Below are 22376 nucleotides of genomic sequence, written 5' to 3'. Positions count from 1 at the left end.
GTTTTATGCCCAAATTTACCACCCCCCGCCTGAAATGCGTAGCTACCTCCCCCCCCCCTCCGCCCCAAATCATCGGTGAACGAAACTGCGGCAGCTACAACCACTGTACGACGAGTAAGTGGTTATTACAGCTGACAATGATGGTGATGATGATGATGATGATGATGATGATCTGGCAAATATCGAAGACTACGGAACAATTACTTGTGACCGGAAAATAGGATGGACCCCACTTATCTGGAAGAACGAAGTGGTGAGCAATTAGTTACCCCTTCTTTTGCCATCCTTTGCTGTCTAGTAAATTGACAAAAATATTCCACACCCGCAGTGCTGGCTATTGAAAAAGATTCCTGGTGGAACGGTTCTTTACTCATTCTACACTTAGTCACTTCTGGAGAGACCACTGTCGATTCGGTTTCTGTACACCTGTTCTTTAGAATTTCGGTATGAGCGGTCCAGTTTGGCGAGGCTTCCCACTGGAGGCGATCACATTACGCGCCATCGAATCTGTCAAGTTCGTTTGCCGAATGAAATGAAGTTCAGCTGGCGGAGGTGAAAACCACGCTGAAAAGATGATCTTATCATGGGAGGCCGACCAAATTTGGCTCAGTCTTTCACACCATTAGTTGATCATTTTAGCCACCTAAATGTGGATGTTGTGGAGCACCGTCTCCTTAATGCCTTCCTATTGCCGTGAAACCGGTCTGGATAGCTAACTGATAGCCTAGTGCGCTTGCCCAAACCAGAAAAATCAATGAACGTGCGAGCCAGCTGATCTATTGATCACTGTCGCGTACAAGCGGGTCAAAAAAAGTGATACTAAGAATGCAACTCATCTGTCAAGGACGAGTGAAGAACAACCAATGAAATCTGTCTCAACGAAAACGGTTATTCCATTGGCTGTTATATAGTCCCGTTACGTTCGGAGCTGGTTCTCCTAATACTCACTCAAACCCTGAAGCTAGTCTTTGCGACGCATATTCGTTTGCAGAACACCAAAGATGACACCTTGATCTACCGGAATCTTGCACCGCCACTTCAGATTAAGCAGAGAAGGATTCTACTATCTTAAGTGAGGCGTTAAAGTGCGACGAACTCAGAAAGATACTCAGTCCCTGGGGTGTAAAAAGATGCCTGGTATGTCATCTAAGAGGAAGGTCGTAAGGTTTTGAAAACTCTTTGAGTGTCTGCTATTGGTTTCGTCCTTTTTGGCGCTAATTAAACAGGCACAGTCTTGAAAGGTCTCCAACAACAGTCACTAAACCGCTTAGTAAAACCGATAGCTTTCGCGTGAAAGCCCACTAGGTACTGGTCTAGAGTGGGACATAAGGGTAACCATCTCGAGGACTGCACTTACCTAGTGAGCCTCAAGAAAGCTGTGGGCTGTCGAGAAGTCTTCAGAAACTTTGTGAACAGTGTGCTCCGTGTTGACAATTTACTACTATCTATCAAATACAGTACCCAACAAAACATGGAGCAGGTTGTTTTTGTACAGCAAATTCAGCTTAAGAATATCCTGAGTAACACTAAGGATGAATTCGATAAAGCTCTTCGTCAGGTCTAAACTAATTTGTCACATCGATTGTAACTGTGGGTGTGGATGGAGCAAAGAAACAGGTAGGTATCGACAAATAGGGAAGACTCGCCTGGAAGCCAAATGAATCTCTCGTTTGTGATGTTCTTAAGCAATTGAGTATGCTTTAACAGCCTCATGGTTCAGTTGGTACGATATTCGATATATCGCGCTGCATGTATAGACGTAATACACTACTCATAAGGTTGGGTTGAAGGAAACTTGGGGACTGCGCCTACCTGATTAGCCTCAAGAAGGGCAAAAACAGTAGTGCGCTGTCGAAAAGTTTTCAGCAACCTTATGGGTAGGGTATCACGTCTAAACATCTAGGTACATCTGTACCCGATGGCTACCCACTGAACGGTTCCTTGAGGAGCTTACGAAATGGAGCAAATCCTTCAGGTGCTAGGTGCTGCGTCCATTTTCTGTTTGCTTTATTTTATTTAGTACGTCTCTCGATTAGATGTTTTACGTACGTCATCCTCGCCCCGCATTTGTCATTATAAATTCCAGCATAAAGTGTGTAGTCGCTCTGCTTCCAATTAAGACATACTTTATCTTTTACTCGCCTATTGTATAGAGCCTGACTAGCTGAACATTTTCTTTGCTGGTGAGTGAACAATCACTGTTCTTTACTACACATTACTGCTAAAACTTTAGAAGTGCTTGTTCGAGTTACTATGTATGTATTTAAGTACCATATGTATACATGTACTTAGCACAACGAATGAGAAACGTTAGCTCTCTTCTACATTTGTGAGGATGCCGGTGTCATCTACAGGATCCCAAATGGTCATCACCATCAAAATTCCCCCAAGAGTTATCTTACAGGAACATGTGTCGAAATATCATCTTCAAAGTCGACGAAACGGTAAATAGTCCTGTTCATCTTTCAGGGGATGACGGAAGGAATTAGGGGGAAGGGTCTTCTTACTTTGCGGAGCCAGCGTAGGGTTGAACCTTATGAGTTCTACTTAGAAACTTCAAGATCTTACAGTTCAAAGGTTGTATGAAGTTTTCCCTACTCACGTACCTGTGTAATCGGTCGAGCAGACACACGTAACGGGGGTTGGTCAGTAGAGATCGGTCTTCCAGCTGAGCTTTGTTCCTTCGAAATTTACACCACCGAACGCCTTTTCTCCAGCTTTAAAACAACAAAAAGGAGAAGGGGGAGGGACTTAGAAGTTTCACGTTCCGAGGGTTCCAACATCTCGACAATGCGCGAATCTTTCCAGCAACACTTGCCTAGAGGAATATGATAATCTAGTCTTGAAGGCCTCAGTCTTGAGTTTTTGCTTTGTAACGAAGAAAGATCTTAGTACTGAAATGATCCAACCTGCTTAACGGGGCTGGACTCAGTTCCTTATAGTTTAGCAATACCGAGGAGACCAGCAGAGAAAGGTCTGACAAAAACAGTGGGCCTACCCTCACTGCTGTAAATCTCCAATGATCTGAAGGAAAGGACGTGCTTTTGAGAAATACACTCAGTTGCAAATCACTTTGGTTTTCACAAGAGACTCAACTGAATCTCTCGTTTATGAGTCTCTCGTGAAAAACTAATTGATTTGCAAATGAGTGTATTTCTCGAAAACAGTCCAATTTGGGTTCACGTAGATCATAAGGTTGACGGAAACTCGGGAACTGTGCCTACCAGATGAGCCCCAAGAAGGGCGAAACCGGTCGTGGGCTGTCGAGGAGTTTTCAGCAACCTTGTGAGTAGTTTCCTTCATGAAGGGACGTGCTATTCGCGGCTAAGGTAGTGTGATGCAACAAGATTTTTCCTCCAGACAGCGATGTTTTATGGATTGGTTGTACCAACTGCCTTCAATGAAGGACGAATCAGAAAAGGTCAATCCTGGAAGGTTCACACTTCAAAGAACTGCTGGCATATTATCCATTTCGGTCAAGGAACAAAAAAACTTTGCCATGAACCTGACGCAGCTAAAGGTGCATAGCAGCGTCAAGAATTTTATTCTTTGCTCTCTGAGCCATCGAGTCTGACCAGAATATGAAGTCCTGGACCCCAACAAAGTTTCCCCCAAAACAACCCTATTGATCATCGCCTCGTGATTCGGACTTTTAAGCTAAGGGTTACGAGAAATTCCCCCGAACGAAACCCTACATCCCCCCTCACTACATGATGGGTTAAATTCTCAACGTGGGGTACCAGTCCCACTGCTTTTACCCGGACACCTTTGCGGCTCTTCTCACAAACCCTCCATCTAAACCGGCCAGTTTACCCAGCATTTCATTTCTAAAACCCCACTACAGTTGAAATAGATCGAAATAACCCCATCACTCAAACGTGAACACGTTCGCCCGTTCAGATGTGAAAATTCAGACTCATCCAACGTGCGTTGGTGGAGTAGTGGTTACACGGTCGCTTCGCACTTCAAATGTTCGGGGTTCAAATCCAGGCGCGGCCGTTGGGTATGCCCTGCTGGTGAGCTCTAAAAAGAGCGAAGCTCACAGACAAGTGGTCCCCTGCCCTTGAACTGAATTCATCAGAATAGTTGCGCCAGGACAAGACGACTTTCGAACGAGAGTGATGCGGATATGAACAAGAAATCCCTAGGCGCCCCAGTAACAAGAATCTCGTTGTTCCAAGAGAAGTGTTGTAGTTCTAATGTCTCATTATAATGCGTCCGATTAGATGGTGGTCAGAAGGTCGCTATCGACCGATGTATGTAGTGCCTCCGAGGGAGGCATACGATGGCTCGGCTTGGTAAGGCACCTTAAAAGGCCAGGCTACTTGCCATTCACTTCTCCGGTGGCTGACGGTTCAGATGCGATTGCTTGAGGTATCTGAGACGCAAAAGTTGTAGTAACTGAGTGCGATTCAATGGACCAGGTTTAGTCCGCTTCGCTCATCTTCGCCAACTTACCCAGTTAAGATACATTAGTGGTGTTTGCCTGTTTTATCAGTATTCTGTCCAACTGGCAGCAGGAAGAGGCACCCTGTCTATGGTTTTCAGAAAAAACTAGCCCTCCCTCGCTCCCACTCCATGCGTTAAGCTGGTTAGGCTATGTACTTTGTATGCCAGAGGGCCACTTTCCTCGTTAGGTACTTTCGCCACCGTGCACTGGGTGGAAACGACTCAGCGTGTTCATCTGTCACTGGACAGCAAAACATGAAAGCCCTCGCTCCCTTTGGCAACCATCAACCTCCCCGAGGGGTACCCGGAATGAGGTGAACCAATGGTCAGTGAGCGTGACCAATGGGGCCGTATATATCATTCAACGACTGTTCTGCATCAGAGCTACTGCCTTGAGTGCGTAAGTTTCTCAATCCCTGATTTATCAGACAAACAGAACTGTGGTCTCCAGTACACGATTGTGACTGCATCGTTTTCCATACCTTCGGCGACCGGAACCACTTGTCAATGAAGCCAATCTATGCCGAAAAGTCGAGAGACATCGTACAGCCGTTTCATCCTCGGTGGGAGCCATCAGTAGTGCGCACTGCACCAAACTCCAGAGAGTCCTGAACTCACAGCACCCCGGCTACATGTATGAAATCTTGACCGTTTGGCCATGAGCGGCTGAATAGCAGTGTGAATAACTCGCACTTGGGCAAGATATAGCGCAGCTCATTCTTCGCCAGTTTCAAGCTCTCCGAAATTTCGTAAGATTTCCAATAAAGATGAGGTAGCTGTGTGGTGCTCCTCAGCACAGGTTGGCTTCACATACAGGATGAGGTGCTGATCGAAATTCCCAAATAACTACCAACAGCCAAATAAGTTCCTGACCACCAAACTTACAAACATCTGTATTCATATACCTGTGATACTCAACCGTCAACAAGTGCTTGCATACATTACCTACATCAAGACGGTTGTTTGTAAGCTGCCTCGCGTCGCCACCCCTCAGCGACTACTTCTAACCTCAGCCTGCCCTTTGTTGACATCGTGGAAGCGTTTCGCATGACACAATTTTCAGATCTGCTGAGCTATTTTGAGCACCGTTACTCTTGGTTCGCACACTTTTAGGAGAAAGCTGTAGCAGTTTACCCAGATTCAAAGGTCCATTGCCGTAGAGGTGTAAGGCAGGGAGATTATCGGTGTTGTTCCTTCGGGTGGCACGGCAGCTAGGCGCCGAAAGGGTACTACAGCTGAGCGCTTTTTCCTCGTAGCGGTGGTTTTGAAATTCTAGGATTGTTTATTCTACAACAAAACTGCCAGTTCCCTGACATCGTATAGGATGGTTTTGTCTTCACTGACGACAGAAAGCCATGCTCTTCTTAAAGATGAATTTGAAGCTGCTGCGGTCGAGTTGGGAAGAGCTGATATGACGACCAGCCCACGAAATGCGAAAGCTGTTGTACGTTAGGGAAACTAAAAACATCGGCTAACCGCGGCAGAAATCAATGCGGAGTTCGCAGTATCACGGTGCATGAAAGTACTGTCTCGTTTACAACCAAGCGGTTTTTTCTTCGTGATGTCGCGGCAACAAGTTAGGGCCTTTTTCTCACTCTATTCTAGAGAACCCTACAACATGAACGCGAGTAGTACAATGTGTCCACTTTCATTTGCTTTGTTCGGTTTAGTATTTTTTTGTAGGACTTTATCTGGCATGTGGATTATTACCGATTGCCCTTGTCTGGACCGTTTCCGGAAAGAAAAAGGGGAAATTGACCGCGTGGTTCCGAGTAAACGAGATGTTTTTGAGGCATGTTTGATATTCCCTAGTACGTTTACAGAAACCTAAAGGCTCGCTTTTGTCAGGGAGGTCAGATTCCTGGAAGCAACCGCTGAATGCCAGAAATCAACTGCACCAGATGCTAACCGGACGAGATAGCGCCCGCTCAATATGAAGCGTGCCACTGGCGGACAGCGCAAGACAGCGTGGGACCAAAATCACACAGTGTCCCTCCAATAAAACAGCTCGGAACAGTTGTACTTTCGCGTTCACGCTCACGCGCTCACTTGTTTGCAATAAAGCTGTTGTCTTCTCTATCGGCTGATCTTTTTCCGGCACTTGGCAGCAGAAGTGACTGGACATGACTCAGGTTACGAACATCCAACTCTGACGTTCTAAACGCATTATTTGGCACGCCGGGATTCTATCCTGTGAGTAGGGTTAATCTACGCTATAAAACCGAAAGGCATCTATTTTAAGGATGATGTATGATGTGTAGTTCCCAAACCTCTAGGAAGATGTGAACCCATCATCATGATCACCGTCATCATCATCATCATCATCATCATCATCATCATCCGAATCATCATCATCAATATCATCATCCTTGACAGCATGACATCAGTGTTCGAAACTAATGCTTTGCTGCCGTAAGATGGGAACACACAGCATTCTGAATACGATTTGAGCACTGCACTGTTCAATCACGGATTGCTGATCAACAGAGCATACACAAGGGGGCTACAGCGCCACCCGTCCTTCAATTCAGGTGAGCTGCTCCTGTCAGATGCCTTGTGTGATGCCTCATCAGTAAGAACGCTCATGTTACTCGTTATTCCCTTTCTGAACGGAGCGTGTATGGTTTCAGAAAAGTTCTCCAAATGACAGAGTACATGTACTTTTAAGATTTGAATGGCGTCTGGCAAAATCCACTTGGCCTAATCAGCTTACCGTGCAAATGCTGACCAGATCGATGCTCCTCTGAACACCCGTTGTTGTTGAAGCCTGTAACAAAGGATGGCTTCCCTGTACCAGTCGATCAACTGGATGTGCCTTTGTGATTCGTGGTCGCAACAAAGAACTCCGTGTGTGCCAAAAATATAGTAGGGTCGTCCAGGCTATAAATGGAAACAACAGGGTTCGAGTGCGTTTTGACACTTCGGAAAAATGAACTGACCTGTGACTCATGAATTCAATAGGTCTGAAGATAAAACCACATGCATCTGACGATATTTCTGACAACTGAATAGGGTATTGAGGCGAAAAAAAGAGAACCTTTAGCTGGTGATTTTTACGATTGAGGACAAAGCGTCGCAGCCCAGAATGCGCCCCACTAGCAAGTGGGGCAAGATTAGTTCACCTACGAGTTTTCCACTAGCGGATATGGACAATTAAGTCAGTGACAAATATTCCTCATTGATTCAGGCAGCTAGAAACATAATCAGGGCTTTACACGGGGCTATGAACATTTTTTTCTAAGGATCACCTTGAAACTTTATAAACTGTTTAGCTTTGAAGTAACACTTGTGTTGTGAAACTATAAAGTGAACAATCACCTGGAACCAAGCTGAACCTATTGTTTGTGAATCTACTTAAAAAAGTATACTTAAACACATCATAAACGAGAAATTCAGCTATGTTCCAGGTGAGTCACCCGTAAAACCAAATTGGTTTGCAAGAGGGAACTTGTTATACTTCTGACTACTTGTGAGTAGTCAGAAGCTAATATGAAACTGGAGCTGACAATTCAATACAGTTCGGTCTCCGCACATACTGGCATGGCTGTTGGCTGCTGAGGTTTTCGGACCAGTTAGTCGTGTTGTCGATAAGTTTACTCCTAATTAGGGAGGGATGGTAAGCACGATTATTCACTCTTAAAGAAGAGACCCCCCAGAAGGAAGCCACTCCCATGGAGAGACCAGAGTAACCACTTAGAGTGGGATCCCCTCTAAGGTAGAGTAATCTGTCCCTTCGTATAGGTTTTCGGTGTCTTACAACCGTTTCACCTCCCATGGTTTGGGCCGCACATGAGTGCTTTTATAATAGCTGGTGACGAAACGTTTGCGAATCAACTGCCAGGCTCGGCGAACAGATCAACAACATAGATGTTAATCTCTACCTACTACTGATGAGGAACACAAATGTCATTCCATAACTGAAGGCGCAAAAAGGGACTTTTAACGGTAATTTCAGAACTCGCTGAGCGAACTGCGTCTAAGCAAGTCGATACTCGTAACCATCCACTGAAGCGTATTCGTACTTGCTGGTGGAGAAATCCCCAGCAAAGTGCACTCGTCCAGTGATTTAGGGTTTTAAATGTCATCCAAAGCGGCATAAAAAGCACTAAGCCGTAGCACCCTTTCAGTGCTTAGCTGCCATGGCACACGAAGGAGACGCGAGGGCTGGGACACTGCCAGACCGTCCAGGCCTAGACAGGGGAAGTCGAGAGGCAGAGGTCGGGTTCGAACCACGGACCTTCCGGTCAGTGAACTGGCACTCTAACCATTCGGGCCTTCTCGGGGCATAGGTTGATGATGAAGCAGATGGGTTGTCTAAACATGGCTCAAAACGACCCAGAAACAGTGGAAGAACGGCTCTAGGAATGAAAACTCTTCGTGGGGGATTCCACCGACGTTAGGGGTCTCCAATTCGTGCTCGAAGGTCTACTTATGGGGTTTTTAATACAGGAGAATCATCGGAGCACTCCTCTACGGTTTTTAATGTTCCTGAAATGAATGTAGTGCCTGAGCAAGTAAACTTCACCCCGTACACGAACCCGAGCAACAGCTGTATGGCGACGCCGAAATCTGGTGGTGGCATTCATTCATACTTTTTCAGCAGCAGTCTGGTCGCTCTAATTTTGGACACAAGACGTGTAGTCTGGCGAATTCAGACATTGTAGCGAGCTCCACAGGACAGACTCTCGGATGGTGTAAGATCTGTCTCTACTCCTCGCGTCATGATATGGCAACGGAGGATTGACTCACACCTGTTTCACCCCAGCGTGGGCGTAGGGTCTGGAAATTCAGTCTAACTAACGATCATTACAAGCGTAGGCCTGTGACGGTCACTTACAAAACCATGCGTCACAAACAATCTAACAATTCCTGTCCTAATTGCAACCTCAACCGACAACAGGTATACTAAAATTCCCCATCCATTTTTGTTTACGCGGCTACCATCATGCGCCAGGCTCCACGACCTTCAACCACATCAGGTCAAGTTGTATTCATGTTCGTGCGATTATCAAACCAAGAATGGACACCCCTCTCTTCACATTGCACACTATAGACAGCCATGCAACTTAGTCCACCACACGCACGCACGCACGCACGCCACAGACAAATACGAACCATTGTAGCAGCTATACTCATGAGAAGACACGTCCCACGTTCGGAATCTTACTCAGGAACTCTCAACGGTTGTCCTCAAACAATACGCCACTTTTTAGCGTATTCAACTTTCACATTGTATCTACTTTAATCGAGTGCACCTAACTATCGTATTCATTATCATTCTGGTAAAACAGGCATTCGTTAATGCTTGTTACCTGCTAATAATCAATCTAACTAGTTGACTAAGTTTACACCAGAGCATTAACAGTGCACGCCAGCACCTGCGCTACCGATATTATTCCCCTCATCTCGACAGGCTGAATAAGCAATTCACGCTCAGTAGGACCTTTCTGTCATTGCTGCATGACATGGATAAGGTACCGATATAAGAAAACTTTTGAGATCGTACATCTTTCTACTGAAAAAACCCGCTATACAAATCCTCGCATTCTGATCAGTTCCATGGGAGTGATCTAGATTTATCATATTAGTGGTGCCAAACAGGCAAACGTTTTTGGAGGAAATTTGTTGATTTTTCGGGTCAGATCCAAAGTCCATCGATGTCTTACAATCAGAGCAAGAATACTTTAGACGTCTGATCAGAGTGGGACATTTCCTCAGTCTTCTGGACACTACCAACGACAGACAACGTGAATCGATCTCTTCAGACATGAGAACTAACCCTGGCAGTGATACAGTTACTAGTCTCAAGGGTTGCGTGTGGATGACTTAAGCACGCATTAAAGTCTTCCAAACAGTTTGTAAGCTCTTGATCGGGTCGAAGAGGCATCAGATGTTAGTAGACGTCATCTTGATAAATGGGTGTTCCGTATCAACTTCTGCTTGGCTAAACTTTGCTCGCCTCCCAAAATATTTGACCACATATCACTACTCATGATACTAATGAAAGCTCTTGTCATCCCAACTTTTTGCTCACAGTTCTCTGGGCGAACCAGGTAGGCCCAGTCCCCAATTTGCTCTTACGGTTTTTTCCCTGATGTTCTGGTCAAGCCCGTTGCACAGCCAAACTACTTTTACTTTGTGAGTAGTTCAAATGATTAGCGAAAACGCTCGTAATGACATGAAAAATGGTGTCACATAAATGCTCACCTCAGCATTTGTTGTTGGTTCCAGATCATATGAAGAACTTGCTTCATGTTTTTGTTGGAATATCATGTAGCCACAGACACCTTGATTTCTACATAGCGCAAAGTAAATGACAGCTTCAATCCCATTGGTTGGTTTCAAGTCTGTGAGCGTTTCTTCCGTGGCTCTGAGTTCGCGTAGGCGTTTCACAAAATCCGATTGCATGGAAGGAACATACTGACAGAATAAACTTCCCCAAAATGCTCAAAATCTACCTACCTGTCCATATGTTTCAGCAGCAATCAGGTCAATTTCTTTTGAGAGCCCATCGGGCGGTTCCGACAACTTTTGTAGCAGAAATTGTCGCTAAAGCGTTACATGCTCAATATCGGGTACAAAAGACTTACCGATTTCTCGTCAATCTCTTCGAAACCGTGAATGAGTCCATCAAATCTCAATCCCGAGCATGTACGAACTGGTAAAACGGGATCTTCGCATCTTGTGACGACTGTGTTTGATGGATTCTCTGACATTTTATACGTGCTGAAAAGTAATAAGTCCGGAGGTTTCAACTGGATAGAGCTGCTTTCGAGAAATAGACTCATTTGCAAATAAATTTGGTTTTCACTGGAGACTCAACTGAATCTCTCGTTTATGATATTCTACAACTGAATGCGATGCACACAAGCCGCCTCATGATTCAGTTGGCACGATATTCGAGATATCGCAGCATATTTTCACAAAGTACAACATAAGGTTGACGGAAACTCGGGGACTGCGTCAACCTGAGGAGCCCCAAGAAGAGCAAAACCGGTAGTGGGCTATCGAAGAGTTTTCAGCAACCTTGCGAGTAGTTTCATTTAGGAGAAAGCTGTTGTTATCTGGTGCTTTTCTTTTCCTGTTTCTCGTACTGTAGTAGCATTTGGAGTTTCCACAAGTTCACCGTGGGAATAAAAACACACGGTTACGGGAAATTTCTCATCACCTGGATGGTTGGCAAACTAATTTCCCTCACAAAAGATGTTGCCAACCACAAACGTGCAAATCGCGTCATCCTGCGCCGCTTTTTCCTGATTGATGTATCCTCAGGAACGCATAACCCCCCGCAGAAGCGCTGGAAACCATGAATGCGGAATAGGGACTTTTCTTCAAAGTGGATGCCCTAATGAGGATCACCCGACTTAATGACTTCAGACCGACCGTGTTTGCATTCATTCATTCATTACACTCGTTCGCAAATGCTGGGGTAATCATCATAGCCTAGATTCCGCCCTCCGGTCATAAATGCTGTGTTAATTGGAAAATACGTAACGTTGAAGACAGATTCCTTCAAACCTCAACAGTGAAAAGCCAAGAGTCAGGAACGATCCGCTGAAAGAGGCCCATAATTCGTTCCCCTTTCAATCCTACTGCAATACAAACTATTGGGTGCACCTCCGAAATGATTTATCCTTAAGAAACCCCATCATTTTTTACCCGACTCCTCCCCCTTTAGGAGGACTGGGATGACAAACGTTCGTCGCTTTTGTTATGATCAGTTGTATTCTTCTACCCTTGTTTCTTGGTGGGATGAACTTTCTTCAGAAACATCACAAACGAGCGATTCAGCTGGGTTCCATGTGAGTCTCTCGCAAAACCAAGTCCAATTGCAAATGAGTGTATTCCACTTTCTTCTGACAAATTATGACACATTCTCCTTTGGTGAAAACCGCTCATTTACAAGTGGACGTGATGCTTAAAGAAGGGCAAATGGATCCCAGATGAACCTCAGTTTTATGATATTCCACAACTGGAAGTGTCCTACAGAAGCTTCCTCACGTTTCAAGTGACACCAAAGTGGAACTCTCAACAAACAACGTAGCCATAAGCTGTTCCACTGAATACTACCGGTCCAGCCCTTTCGGCATCATCAGATAGACGTAGTCCGTGAGTTTTCATCAGCCCAATGGCGAAACGCCCTCATTTTCAACAAGAAACCCTGATGAGCCCCAAGAAGGGAGTTTTCAGCGACCATATGAGTAGTGCGTGTCACAAAAAAATTATACACTCTAGTTTCAACCACAACCCTCGGAGTGCTATGCCACGGGGTTTGGATGGATACATGATAATTGCTTTGGGAAAATACATGATATCGATTTCTTCATCTGGGGCGCATCAAGGACAGTGCACTGATTCAAGAAGGACTTTGGTGCATGTCCAATGCGCCTTCGAAACCAGGATAAGAGGCCTGAAGGACGCCTGTACCCGGACCCCAAAACTCCGATAGCTGTGATAAAATAACGCTTCTAAAAACCTTTTCTGAACAAGTTTCTTTGTAAGGTTCACGTTTCCTTGTTAAGAGGAAAGTGACCCGTTGAAATTGCCGCTCACAATAGCGCAGCGAAGCAGTTTAAAAGGAAACCAGCGCCAACCAAGATATTTCCTTTTGAATAGAAGTAACCGGCAGAACTGCATGGGTAAAGACAATCCTAATGTAGGTCATTATCGGCTGATTCAAGCCCCCTTTACTCGAGGATTTGCGTCTCTTTTGGGCATCTCATTAGAAATGACGGAAGTTGTACTGCCGTGGATGAAAAAGATCCGAGTAATATAAATGGAAACTCAAAACTATTTTTAACAGGTCATCATTAATACTGTCAGCTGTTATAACCGCGTACTTGTCGTACAGTGGTTGTAGCTGCCACACATTCGTTCACCGATGATTTGGGGAGGTGGGGTAGGTAGCTGCGCACTGGAGGCGAGAGCTGATAAATTAGTGCGTAAATACGGCACTGTCAGTGGACTGTTAAGCTGGAAGATTGGGAAGGGAGCTTTGCTTTGAAGGTAGAAGCTTGGATGTATGAGCATCATTGAGGGCGTGACTGGGCCACGTCTGACAATGTCTCCAACCATTGATGTGGCCCGTCTCGGGGTCCCCATCCAGGAAGACGGCAATGACCAGCGCAGCTGAGTTTGCTGGTATAATGGCTTTTATACTTCGCTACCAAGTCATCGTTTGACCTCCTTTGGCTCACTTCCACCCTTCACGTGGTTGTATGAAAAGAACCCTTTGAGGAAGTCGGTCAACTGACACACGCAGCACGTGACCAAGCCAGTGGAACCTATGCAGGGCAATCAGTTTATCGGGGTTAAGTTATTTTTCCGAATACCATTCGACGAACTTCAGCATTACTGATCCGTTGTTCCCACCAAATTCGGGCAATGCTCCGAAGACCTCGATGGTCAAACACTGAAAGTCCATTGATATTCTCAGCGCGCAGTGGCCAGGTTTCTGATCCATATAGTAATATGGTGCGCACCACAGCATTGTAAACTCGGCCCTCGACAGAGCGGCTGATGTCACGCCTGCGCCACAGGTGACGCAGGTTCACAGAAGCTGCTCCTCCGGGGTAGCCAAATCATTTGGCTTAACAGTTTCTGGGCCCGGAATCTGGACAGGTTTGAGCTGATGAGCAGTGGGTCACTTATCGTTGATTTAACCCTTTTATTGCCTCGTAAGTGTAGTCCCATCGGTGAAACACCCCGGAGTACTTATATGATAGCTTGCTTTGGGGTATCTTTCACCCAGTAGGCGGATCTTCTCAAGAGGACGCGGCTTCGTTTGCGCTGTGAGGATCTGGTATCCATCAGGGATATCATCTTTTCATGTTCTGCTCTCCATCGCAACTGCACAGGTAATGCGAACCTCATGGCTTCATCTACGTTGTCTTTGTTTGTAAACGTTCGACATTTTGAACACCTCAACATGGAAAGCATCAAACTTAGTTGGGATATGATCACTCCACGCGGGTAGCCATCAAAATTAAAGCACTCTGATGTGCCACAATCGTGCTTCGCGCTTTCAATTTGATTTGTGCTCAGTCGCTTGTAACAAGACTGCCCGACCCAGAGAACGGCTCAATGACCACCAGGAGAGCACTTTTTGTACAAAATCGTTGCAAAAATCACTCACAAGAAGCAAGGGCATGTTCCAAAACACAGCAAACAGTATTCTATGGGTTCACTGCTTACTATCACCCTCTCCCTGTAAAGTAACAGCTGTTTTGTCATTCCTCGCCCATCAATGTGATGAGTGCTTGAGACTATGGTGTCCGTCAGCAGTGGATCAAAACAAAGCTTGAAACGCTATTGCGATTCCATCCATAATGGCGATTCTTCATGTACCAGCGCAGCCAATGTTTGTTCCACTCCTGCGTTCCGTTTTGTGAATAATCTCGATGATATAACCACCTGCTGCGGAGAGCAGCCTGTTTAACGGCTTAGTTTCTGAACGTTAGGATGTCACCAGCACTTTCACCTGAGAAACAGCCTTCTCCAGGTTGCACTTTTGTAAATTTTCCGGAATTGATCCAAGGTCTTCATCCAAGTTTTCTTTTGCACCTTTGTATCTTCCCAAGTCTTTCGCATTTTTATGGCCATATTGCATTTTTCAAGGCTTACTTTGCATGATTTTGTCCCCTGATGGCTTCTTATTCTGCAGTTTGCTGTTTTCTAAGCAAGTACCTTGGAATTTAGCGAATATACACTTATTTGAAAACTAATTTGGTTTTGCGAGAGACTCACCGGGAACCCAGCTGAATCTCTCTTTTGTGATGTTTCCAGGCAACTGAATGTGCTGCACCAGGCTATCCCATTGTTCCGTCGCTACGATATCCGACATATCGTGCATATTCGCTAATTTCGTGCAATTTGGTTTCAAGTAGAACATAAGGTTGACGGAAGCCCGGGGATTGCGAGTACCTGATGAGCCCCAAAAAGGGCGAAACCGGTCGTGGGTTAACGAATTGCTGAGTAGCACTCGCGGCTTTGCAAACCAGTCACTTTGCTACCCTAGAACATACACTGTTAGGGCTAATCCATTTCCCCGAACTTTTCATCCTTGTTTCAACACAGAGTCTTCAGACTTCCACTAGAACTTATTCAGTCTGGAAAAAGCTTCGTTGCACCAGATATTCTCATTTGCACACAAATTCGGTTTTGACAGAGGAATACACCGAATCTAGTTGAATCTGTCGTACATGACGGCCAGCTTCAACTGAATGTGCTGCATTAGGTCTCGATTTACTTGGAGTTGTGGAGCGTTTGAAGGATCGCAACACATTGTTTTCCATATGTAACACATTACTTATAAGATTGCTGAAAACTCCTCGTCAGTCCGAGGCTCATCAGATAGGGGCGGTCCCCGAGTTTCTGCCAACCCAAATTGCATTAATTGAGTTGATGCCTCCATGGGAACTACATTGACACACAAATGAATGTCTTTGTGGAAGGCAGTTCAATTTGGGTTCCAGTAAAGCATCAGGTTGACTGTGCCTACCTGATGAGCTCCAAGAAGGGTGAAACCGGTCGTGGGCTTCCAAAGCGTTTTCAGCAACCTTTTGAATATTCTCCTCCATGAAAACTTAGTTACATATTTTTTACCCCGGAATGCACTATTTGAGGATTATGTTGGACGGTATGGTTTGATGGCACAAACAACTAAAGAGCCACTCGGATTTGAATATCTCGTGGAGAGAATATACAGCTTCATTCTGCGATATTAGTGAGTTTTTTAAACCGAATATGTCTTTAAAGGTGAACAAGCAATGAACACGCCACTTACAATCCAGGGAGATTTACTTGGAGTTGTGGAGCGTTTTACGTATCTGATTGTAGTGTGACAGATGAGATCATTGCACGAATCTGCAAGTTTTGGACCGCGTTTGCTTATTTGACACACCTATGGCGTCAGAGTGGTTTGCCCATGAATCTCAAGGGACATGTGCATCAAGCTACAGTACGGGCTGTTTTGTTGTATGGCTGTGAGATTTGGCCTATTCGAGCAGCGGACCTGAGACGTCTTCAGGTGTTCGACAGTCGTCTGAGAACCATGGCTCGTGTGGGTTGGTGTCGGCGAATCCGTAACGAGGCAGTTGAAAAGCGCATTTTCGGTTTTGTAACGTGTACTTTTATTGAAGAATGTGTCCAGCACCAGAAGCCGTGTGTTGTGTATGCCGAACCATCGTTTGCCGAAGAGAGTGTCGTTTTCCATGCCCAACTCAGAGTAGCGTGAACAGAGAGGTGGCCAACCCTTGACATGGCAGAGGAGTATGAAAGAGATCACGAAACGCTTGGGTGCTACACACCTGTCGGGATCGAGACCGCGCGATTCTCACTGTACCTGGTTGGAGACATTACAAGATGTGGCTGCCAGCCAATGTCAGTGGCGTTCTTGTTGCCATTTTCTATCCAGACTGCCTGAGTGAGCGTCTGGAGGTATAGGCACCTCAGAATTATTGTGGTAATCTAGCACCAAGTGTCTTTCCCGTCCATCTTTACTCTTTTCTTTATAATAAGGCTTTCAAGTAAATCGTCGTTATACAGCAGTGAAGCATCGGTGTTGAACACTGATGTTATGCTGTCGATGACGATGATAATGATGAGGCAATGAAACTGCACCGCCCAAAGGAAGTGAGTCCCACGTTCTGTCAGTCCAATTTGGTACATTTCATGTGGAGATTGTTGCGCAGAGCAAGAAAAACGTTGATAACGAAGAACGTTGATAACTGAACCGTTTGGCCAAAAAACACGTGTATTCATTCGAGAACACTGTATCAGAGAAGGTAGGTGTGAGGAAGAACAAACGTTTCCGCGTCATTACTGGAGATACTGGAAGTCGGAGCGACAGTCTTGACTGAAGCAAGCCATGTCCATGATGAATGTCTGGGATTACTGAGAGAGTACACTGCTTACCACTGAGAATAGAGGAACATGAAATTCAGCAACGAAGCAGAGTGGGGTCTGCAGACTTAACGAGTTTCCACCAGCATCGATTTCAGAAGCCACAGATGACTTTCAGTAGACACATCCATTGCGGTGGCTCTGTAATTATTTCGACACCAGATAACACTGTCGAAAGTACCGGGCCGCAGCACGAACGCCCCGCATCCTCCTACCACCCAAGATATACGAGGACGTAGAAATATCATTTCAACATTTCAATATGCTTTGTCCGTGGTTTCAAATGTCTTCCATTGAGTTGTCCAATACTGCAGCGCAACGCTTCCAGATATGTGTCTAACGGATGTTTGAAAACTGTTTTTATTGAAGTAGAAACGATGTGGGTAGGTAGAGTTTCACGTTGCAAACATGAACGTAGCATAAATAGCACCAGTACTCCACAATGTAGTGTCGGAAAAAGGCCTTTGGTTCATGGAGGTTGATAGAGTTCGGGGTGGGCAGGAAGTTTCCCCCTAATCTTTAGTAGGTCAGATTTTGGTTTGATCTTAGTTGGGCTGAGGGTTTCAGAGTTCTCAAAGTGACGTAACGTTGTGACGTTGTTCAGCCTTTAGCATTCTCTGGTCACCTTTGAGTCAGTGGCTCCAAACATCGACCGCATTTCATCCTACACCTTGATGTAAGCCGGGAAAGATGTGGCCTTTCCGGCATCTCAGGGGATAGTGATGGAGGCCTGGATCTTTAATAACATCACAGTCAGCATCATTGTCAGCTGTACTAACCGCGTACTCGTCGTACAGTGGTTGTAGCTGCCGTAGTTTTGTACACCAATGATTTGCGGGGGGTAGGTAACTGCGCATTGCAGGTGGGAGCTGATAAATTGGTGCATAAATCCAGAAACCTGGCCGCTGAGCGCCGAGGATGTCAAAAGACTTTCGTTGTTTGACCATCGATGTCTTCAGAGCATTGCCCGAATCCGGCGGGAACACCGGATCAGCAATTCTGAAGTACGTCGAATGGTATTCGGAAGAAATAACTCACCCTTGATAGATGAACTGCTCACACTGAATAGGTTGCGCTGGCTTGGCCATGTGTTGAGTATGCCAGTCGACCGACTTCCTCGAAGGGCTCTTTTTACACAACCACGTGAAGGGTGAAAGAGGGCCAGAGGCGGTCAAACAATGACTTGACAGCGAAGTATGAAAGCCATTACCAGCAAACTGCGTTGGTCACTGCCGTCTTCCTGGATGGGGACCCCGAGACGGGCCACATCAATGGCCAGAGACATGTCAGATATAGCCCAGTCGCGCCCTCAATGGCGTTCATGCATCCAAGCTATTGCCTTCAATGCATAGCTCCTTTTCCAACCTCCCTCCCACTTGACAGCCCACTGATCTTTAATAACTACATTTTCTGTTTTTTTTGCATAAAACTCTATTGGCCATATCGACTCTATCCTCAGTCCATACCATGCCTGATAGTGATTAGAGGGTGTACCGAATAAATTCGAGTAAATTCATAGTTCCGGCTGAGGCATCCAAGTCGAAAAGATATGCTGCAAGTCCAAGTCAAGTGAGCGTTTAAAGGCTTAAGCCGGAGAATCCCTCGTAGACCCAAGTAGACCCAAGTAGGCCACTGGTGCTACCCAGTGTAACGTAGATGCGTTAGGTATTTAATTGCCCATGCAGGCAGTTACTGTCTTATGGAAGTTAAAAGCTTCCTCTTTCATATAATCTGACGCAACAAGTTCATGTCATTAAGGGTGCTGTGGCATTTTAGGGTTAAATGTCAGGTCTCAGGCAGAAGTGTGTGTAAATGACATATTATGATTCTCCGTACCCGTCCCAGTCTTACTCCCGAAAAACAAGCTGGACAAACGTGGACCTAACTTTTGTCAAAGATTTCGTGCTTCCAAAATGAAGGTTTGTAGCAGACGTCAGCCTTTTATTGCAGCCCTGGCAGTGTACTCTTTTGCTGATGGTTGCTGCTAGTAACGATAACTTGGTGACAAAGCTTATTCTCTCATGGTGTGGCTCGATCATTTATGAACAAGAAGGTGGCTTAATTTGGTTTGGCTGATCGGTCGCCCGATATTCAGGCCCCGTTTTATGCTGCACCAGAGTCTCCTAGAAGGGTCTTCTATTCCCTCCATTTTGTCTGTCATCATCCTCTTGAAAGACATAAACATCAGTGTTGACAATGATGCTTCACTGCCGTACAACCATGAGTTCGTTTAATTATGTTGAAAGCATTGTAGTGAAAAGAAGGGGGAAAGAGATGGTGAGGGGGACCTAGTGCTGCCCTATGTCAAGCATTGGTGATATTAATGTCAATGATGATGATGATTGATTCTGCTTTCACGATGGAGTGGACTGGCTTTGTTTGGAGTTTCCCTATTAGAGTCATCTATAATAACACGACGTATCTGTGAATAACTCATTGAAATGTTTTGTCTATTTACGTTTACGACCATAACAAGTCCTGCAGAAGAATAACGAGTAAATTAGCTGATGTAGCCTCAAGATAGTTAATCATCTCGGACAGGCCGGAGCGTGCTCGATTTACGAAAGGTTGTTGAGTATTCAACGTGCATGACCGTGTACGAGCAAGCAACACTTTCTTTCTTGCGTATGGTTACGGTGGTAACCAGGCGGCACAACCAGCAATTCCTTAATCTCTACTCTCAACCACGTCTTAGTATGTAAAACCAGTTGCCCAAACCAACAAACGAACTCGTTTCTCAGCCATGCGTCTCACTTTTAGTATACAAGCTCATCATGATTGTACGAGTTTTCCGTCCGTCGGTATAACTGGACTGTACACAAGTCTATGCCTCATTCTACAAAATTTCCAAATGCATGAGAGTGTTTCTGGACTGCATAATTCTGTCCCACTTGTTTTTTGCCTCATGTCTTGAAAAGGATCTCCGGCTTATTTCAAAGCCTGTAGCTTCGTGACAGCACGCAAGAATTAAATTAACTTTAAAAGGATAATTCATGTAATCTTCCGTTGAACTCGATATTTCAAGATTTCAGCTTCAAAGTACCCTTGATCCGGCAAGTTTTTGCCGTTTATTTTTTCCCCTTGTATATGCATCTTGTGTCAGAAGTCTGTATGTCGGATTCTGTCAGGCGGAAAAGCATAACAAAGTTGACTTTGAAAGACGCTGCTTTACTAAAAAAAGTTTGGCTCTAAGTTCTTACAGTGCGTGTCAGCCCCATAGACAGTTGTGACCATACCCAGTTTGCACATGTGCAGAAATTTCTGCAGTTTATCCGTACCGAAGTGCGGACATCTCCGCACAGTTGCCCATCATTCACAAATCAGAACAGAACAAATCCTTGAACGTTCAGGAATATCATACAACAGATCCAAAAATGACAATAACTGACACCTAATAACTGAGCACTGCCGTTGTAGGATCAAAACGATGACTAATTACAATTGACATCACCCACGAGTTACTTCGTGTTGCCACTATTAGGCGTAACCATAATGCCTCCACACTTAGCTCACTAAAACAACCTGTAAGGCTGACATGCAAAACGGAAAGCACAACGAATCGTACCGTATGGAGTAATAAAAGTCAACAGGCGCAAAGAACTTGCACTCTGATTAAGAGCCTTGGACTCCTACGCACCGTAATGAGAGACGCAGTTTACTTTGAGGTGGTTACGAGCAAGAGAACGCTGATAAGATTTGTAGATTATTTTTTCACCCATCGTACAGAAGCTTCGATGGTCTTCCGCATATTGTAGCATATTTTGCCACAATATCCACTTTTGGTGCTTAACTGCTGCTGAAAACTTCTCGCTTAGTACCTGTGATCTAAGTTTTGTACCTTGAACTTGTGGTGTTTTGCAAATCAATGTTACATTTTCCCCATTTTCTACTCTCTTCGTATAAACTTGAATTGCAATTTGTAAACACTGTACACGTATCATGACATCTTGTTTTATTGTGCTGAGGTGAGAAGCTCCATCAATTCCAGAAAAACACACATTCACCGTGGCAGATTCCGCGCTCACTGACAGGAAACGTGCTTTTGCCTTCGGTGGATCGAAAATCTAGGGTGTCAGCCCCAATTGGAGGGATACGTCACGTCGACTTCCATTTTTTGTTTAACTACAAGCATCGCCCTGCAATAGGTATGCGGTGAATCTTTAGGATGTTATACGTGATCCAAGTTAAACTTACCATTCCAGCACCACTTTTGTTTTACTGGATTCAGACTCCTAGCAAAATATAGCAGGAAGGGTAAGCGGGCTGAGGTGACGAAGCTCCATCAATTCCAGAAAAACACACATTCACCGTGGCAGATTCCGCGCTCACTGACAGGAAACGTGCTTTTGCCTTCCTTCGATCGAAAATCTAGGGTGTCAGCCCCAACTGGAGGGATACGTCACGTCTATTTCCATTTTTTGTTTAACTACAAGCATCGCCCTGCAATAGGTATGCGGTGAATCTTTAGGATGTTATACGTGATCCAAATGACCCGATTAGGTAAACTGATTAAGAGTCGATTAAGGTAAGCAAGATGAATACATATTTTTCGGAGTCACCCAAGGCTGAAGCCTTGGATTAAATGCAATATAGCTCATTTACAATCGCTAGTTGCACAAAATGAAGTGGTGTGAAAATCCACGTTTAGCTGGACAAGTCAAGGCGCCATCGAAAAACGTTGAGTGGTTAGAAGGAAAGCAATTTTTAGATCTATGGTGACAAGGCACAGAAGCACAAATATGATAGAAGCCGACGAGGATGATACGGCAGGGGTGGTGGTTCGCCACGGGTTGGAAATGATGGGTCTGGATGGCCCAACCAAGGCGGGTTAGACTCAGTCATTCTAGTTACCATCGGCTTTCCCATCCCAGCTCAAGAAAGCGCTTATAAGCAGGGAATCGTTCATTGGTATAGAATCAGCGGAGTACATCAGCAGCTATCAGGATGTGTGTGTCACCACTTCTCCGTGGATATATGCACAATAGTTTCGTCCGCCGGCTGACGGATGGTCTTGCAATTCTCAG

The 22376-nt window shown here is 45.2% G+C and overlaps 1 protein-coding gene across 1 annotated transcript in view; it reads right to left on the bottom strand.

Moving 5' to 3' along the window:
- T265_13764 (hypothetical protein) overlaps positions 1–11080 on the bottom strand; it is a gene marked incomplete at both ends in the record, with an annotated part of 14317 nt that extends 3237 nt beyond the window's left edge. The window contains 6 exon segments of the mRNA XM_009170421.1: positions 2603–2717; positions 3131–3297; positions 7163–7329; positions 8596–8773; positions 10657–10819; positions 11040–11080. Coding sequence (XP_009168685.1) covers positions 2603–2717; positions 3131–3297; positions 7163–7329; positions 8596–8773; positions 10657–10819; positions 11040–11080 — 831 coding nt within the window.
- Positions 11081–22376: the final 11296 nt, after the last annotated feature.

The sequence above is a fragment of the Opisthorchis viverrini genome, assembly GCF_000715545.1.
Source record: "Opisthorchis viverrini unplaced genomic scaffold opera_v5_101, whole genome shotgun sequence".
Lineage (NCBI taxonomy): Eukaryota > Metazoa > Platyhelminthes > Trematoda > Opisthorchiida > Opisthorchiidae > Opisthorchis > Opisthorchis viverrini.
The sequence above is the reverse complement of the archived record's forward strand: the minus strand, read 5'-3'. Positions and strand labels throughout refer to the sequence as shown.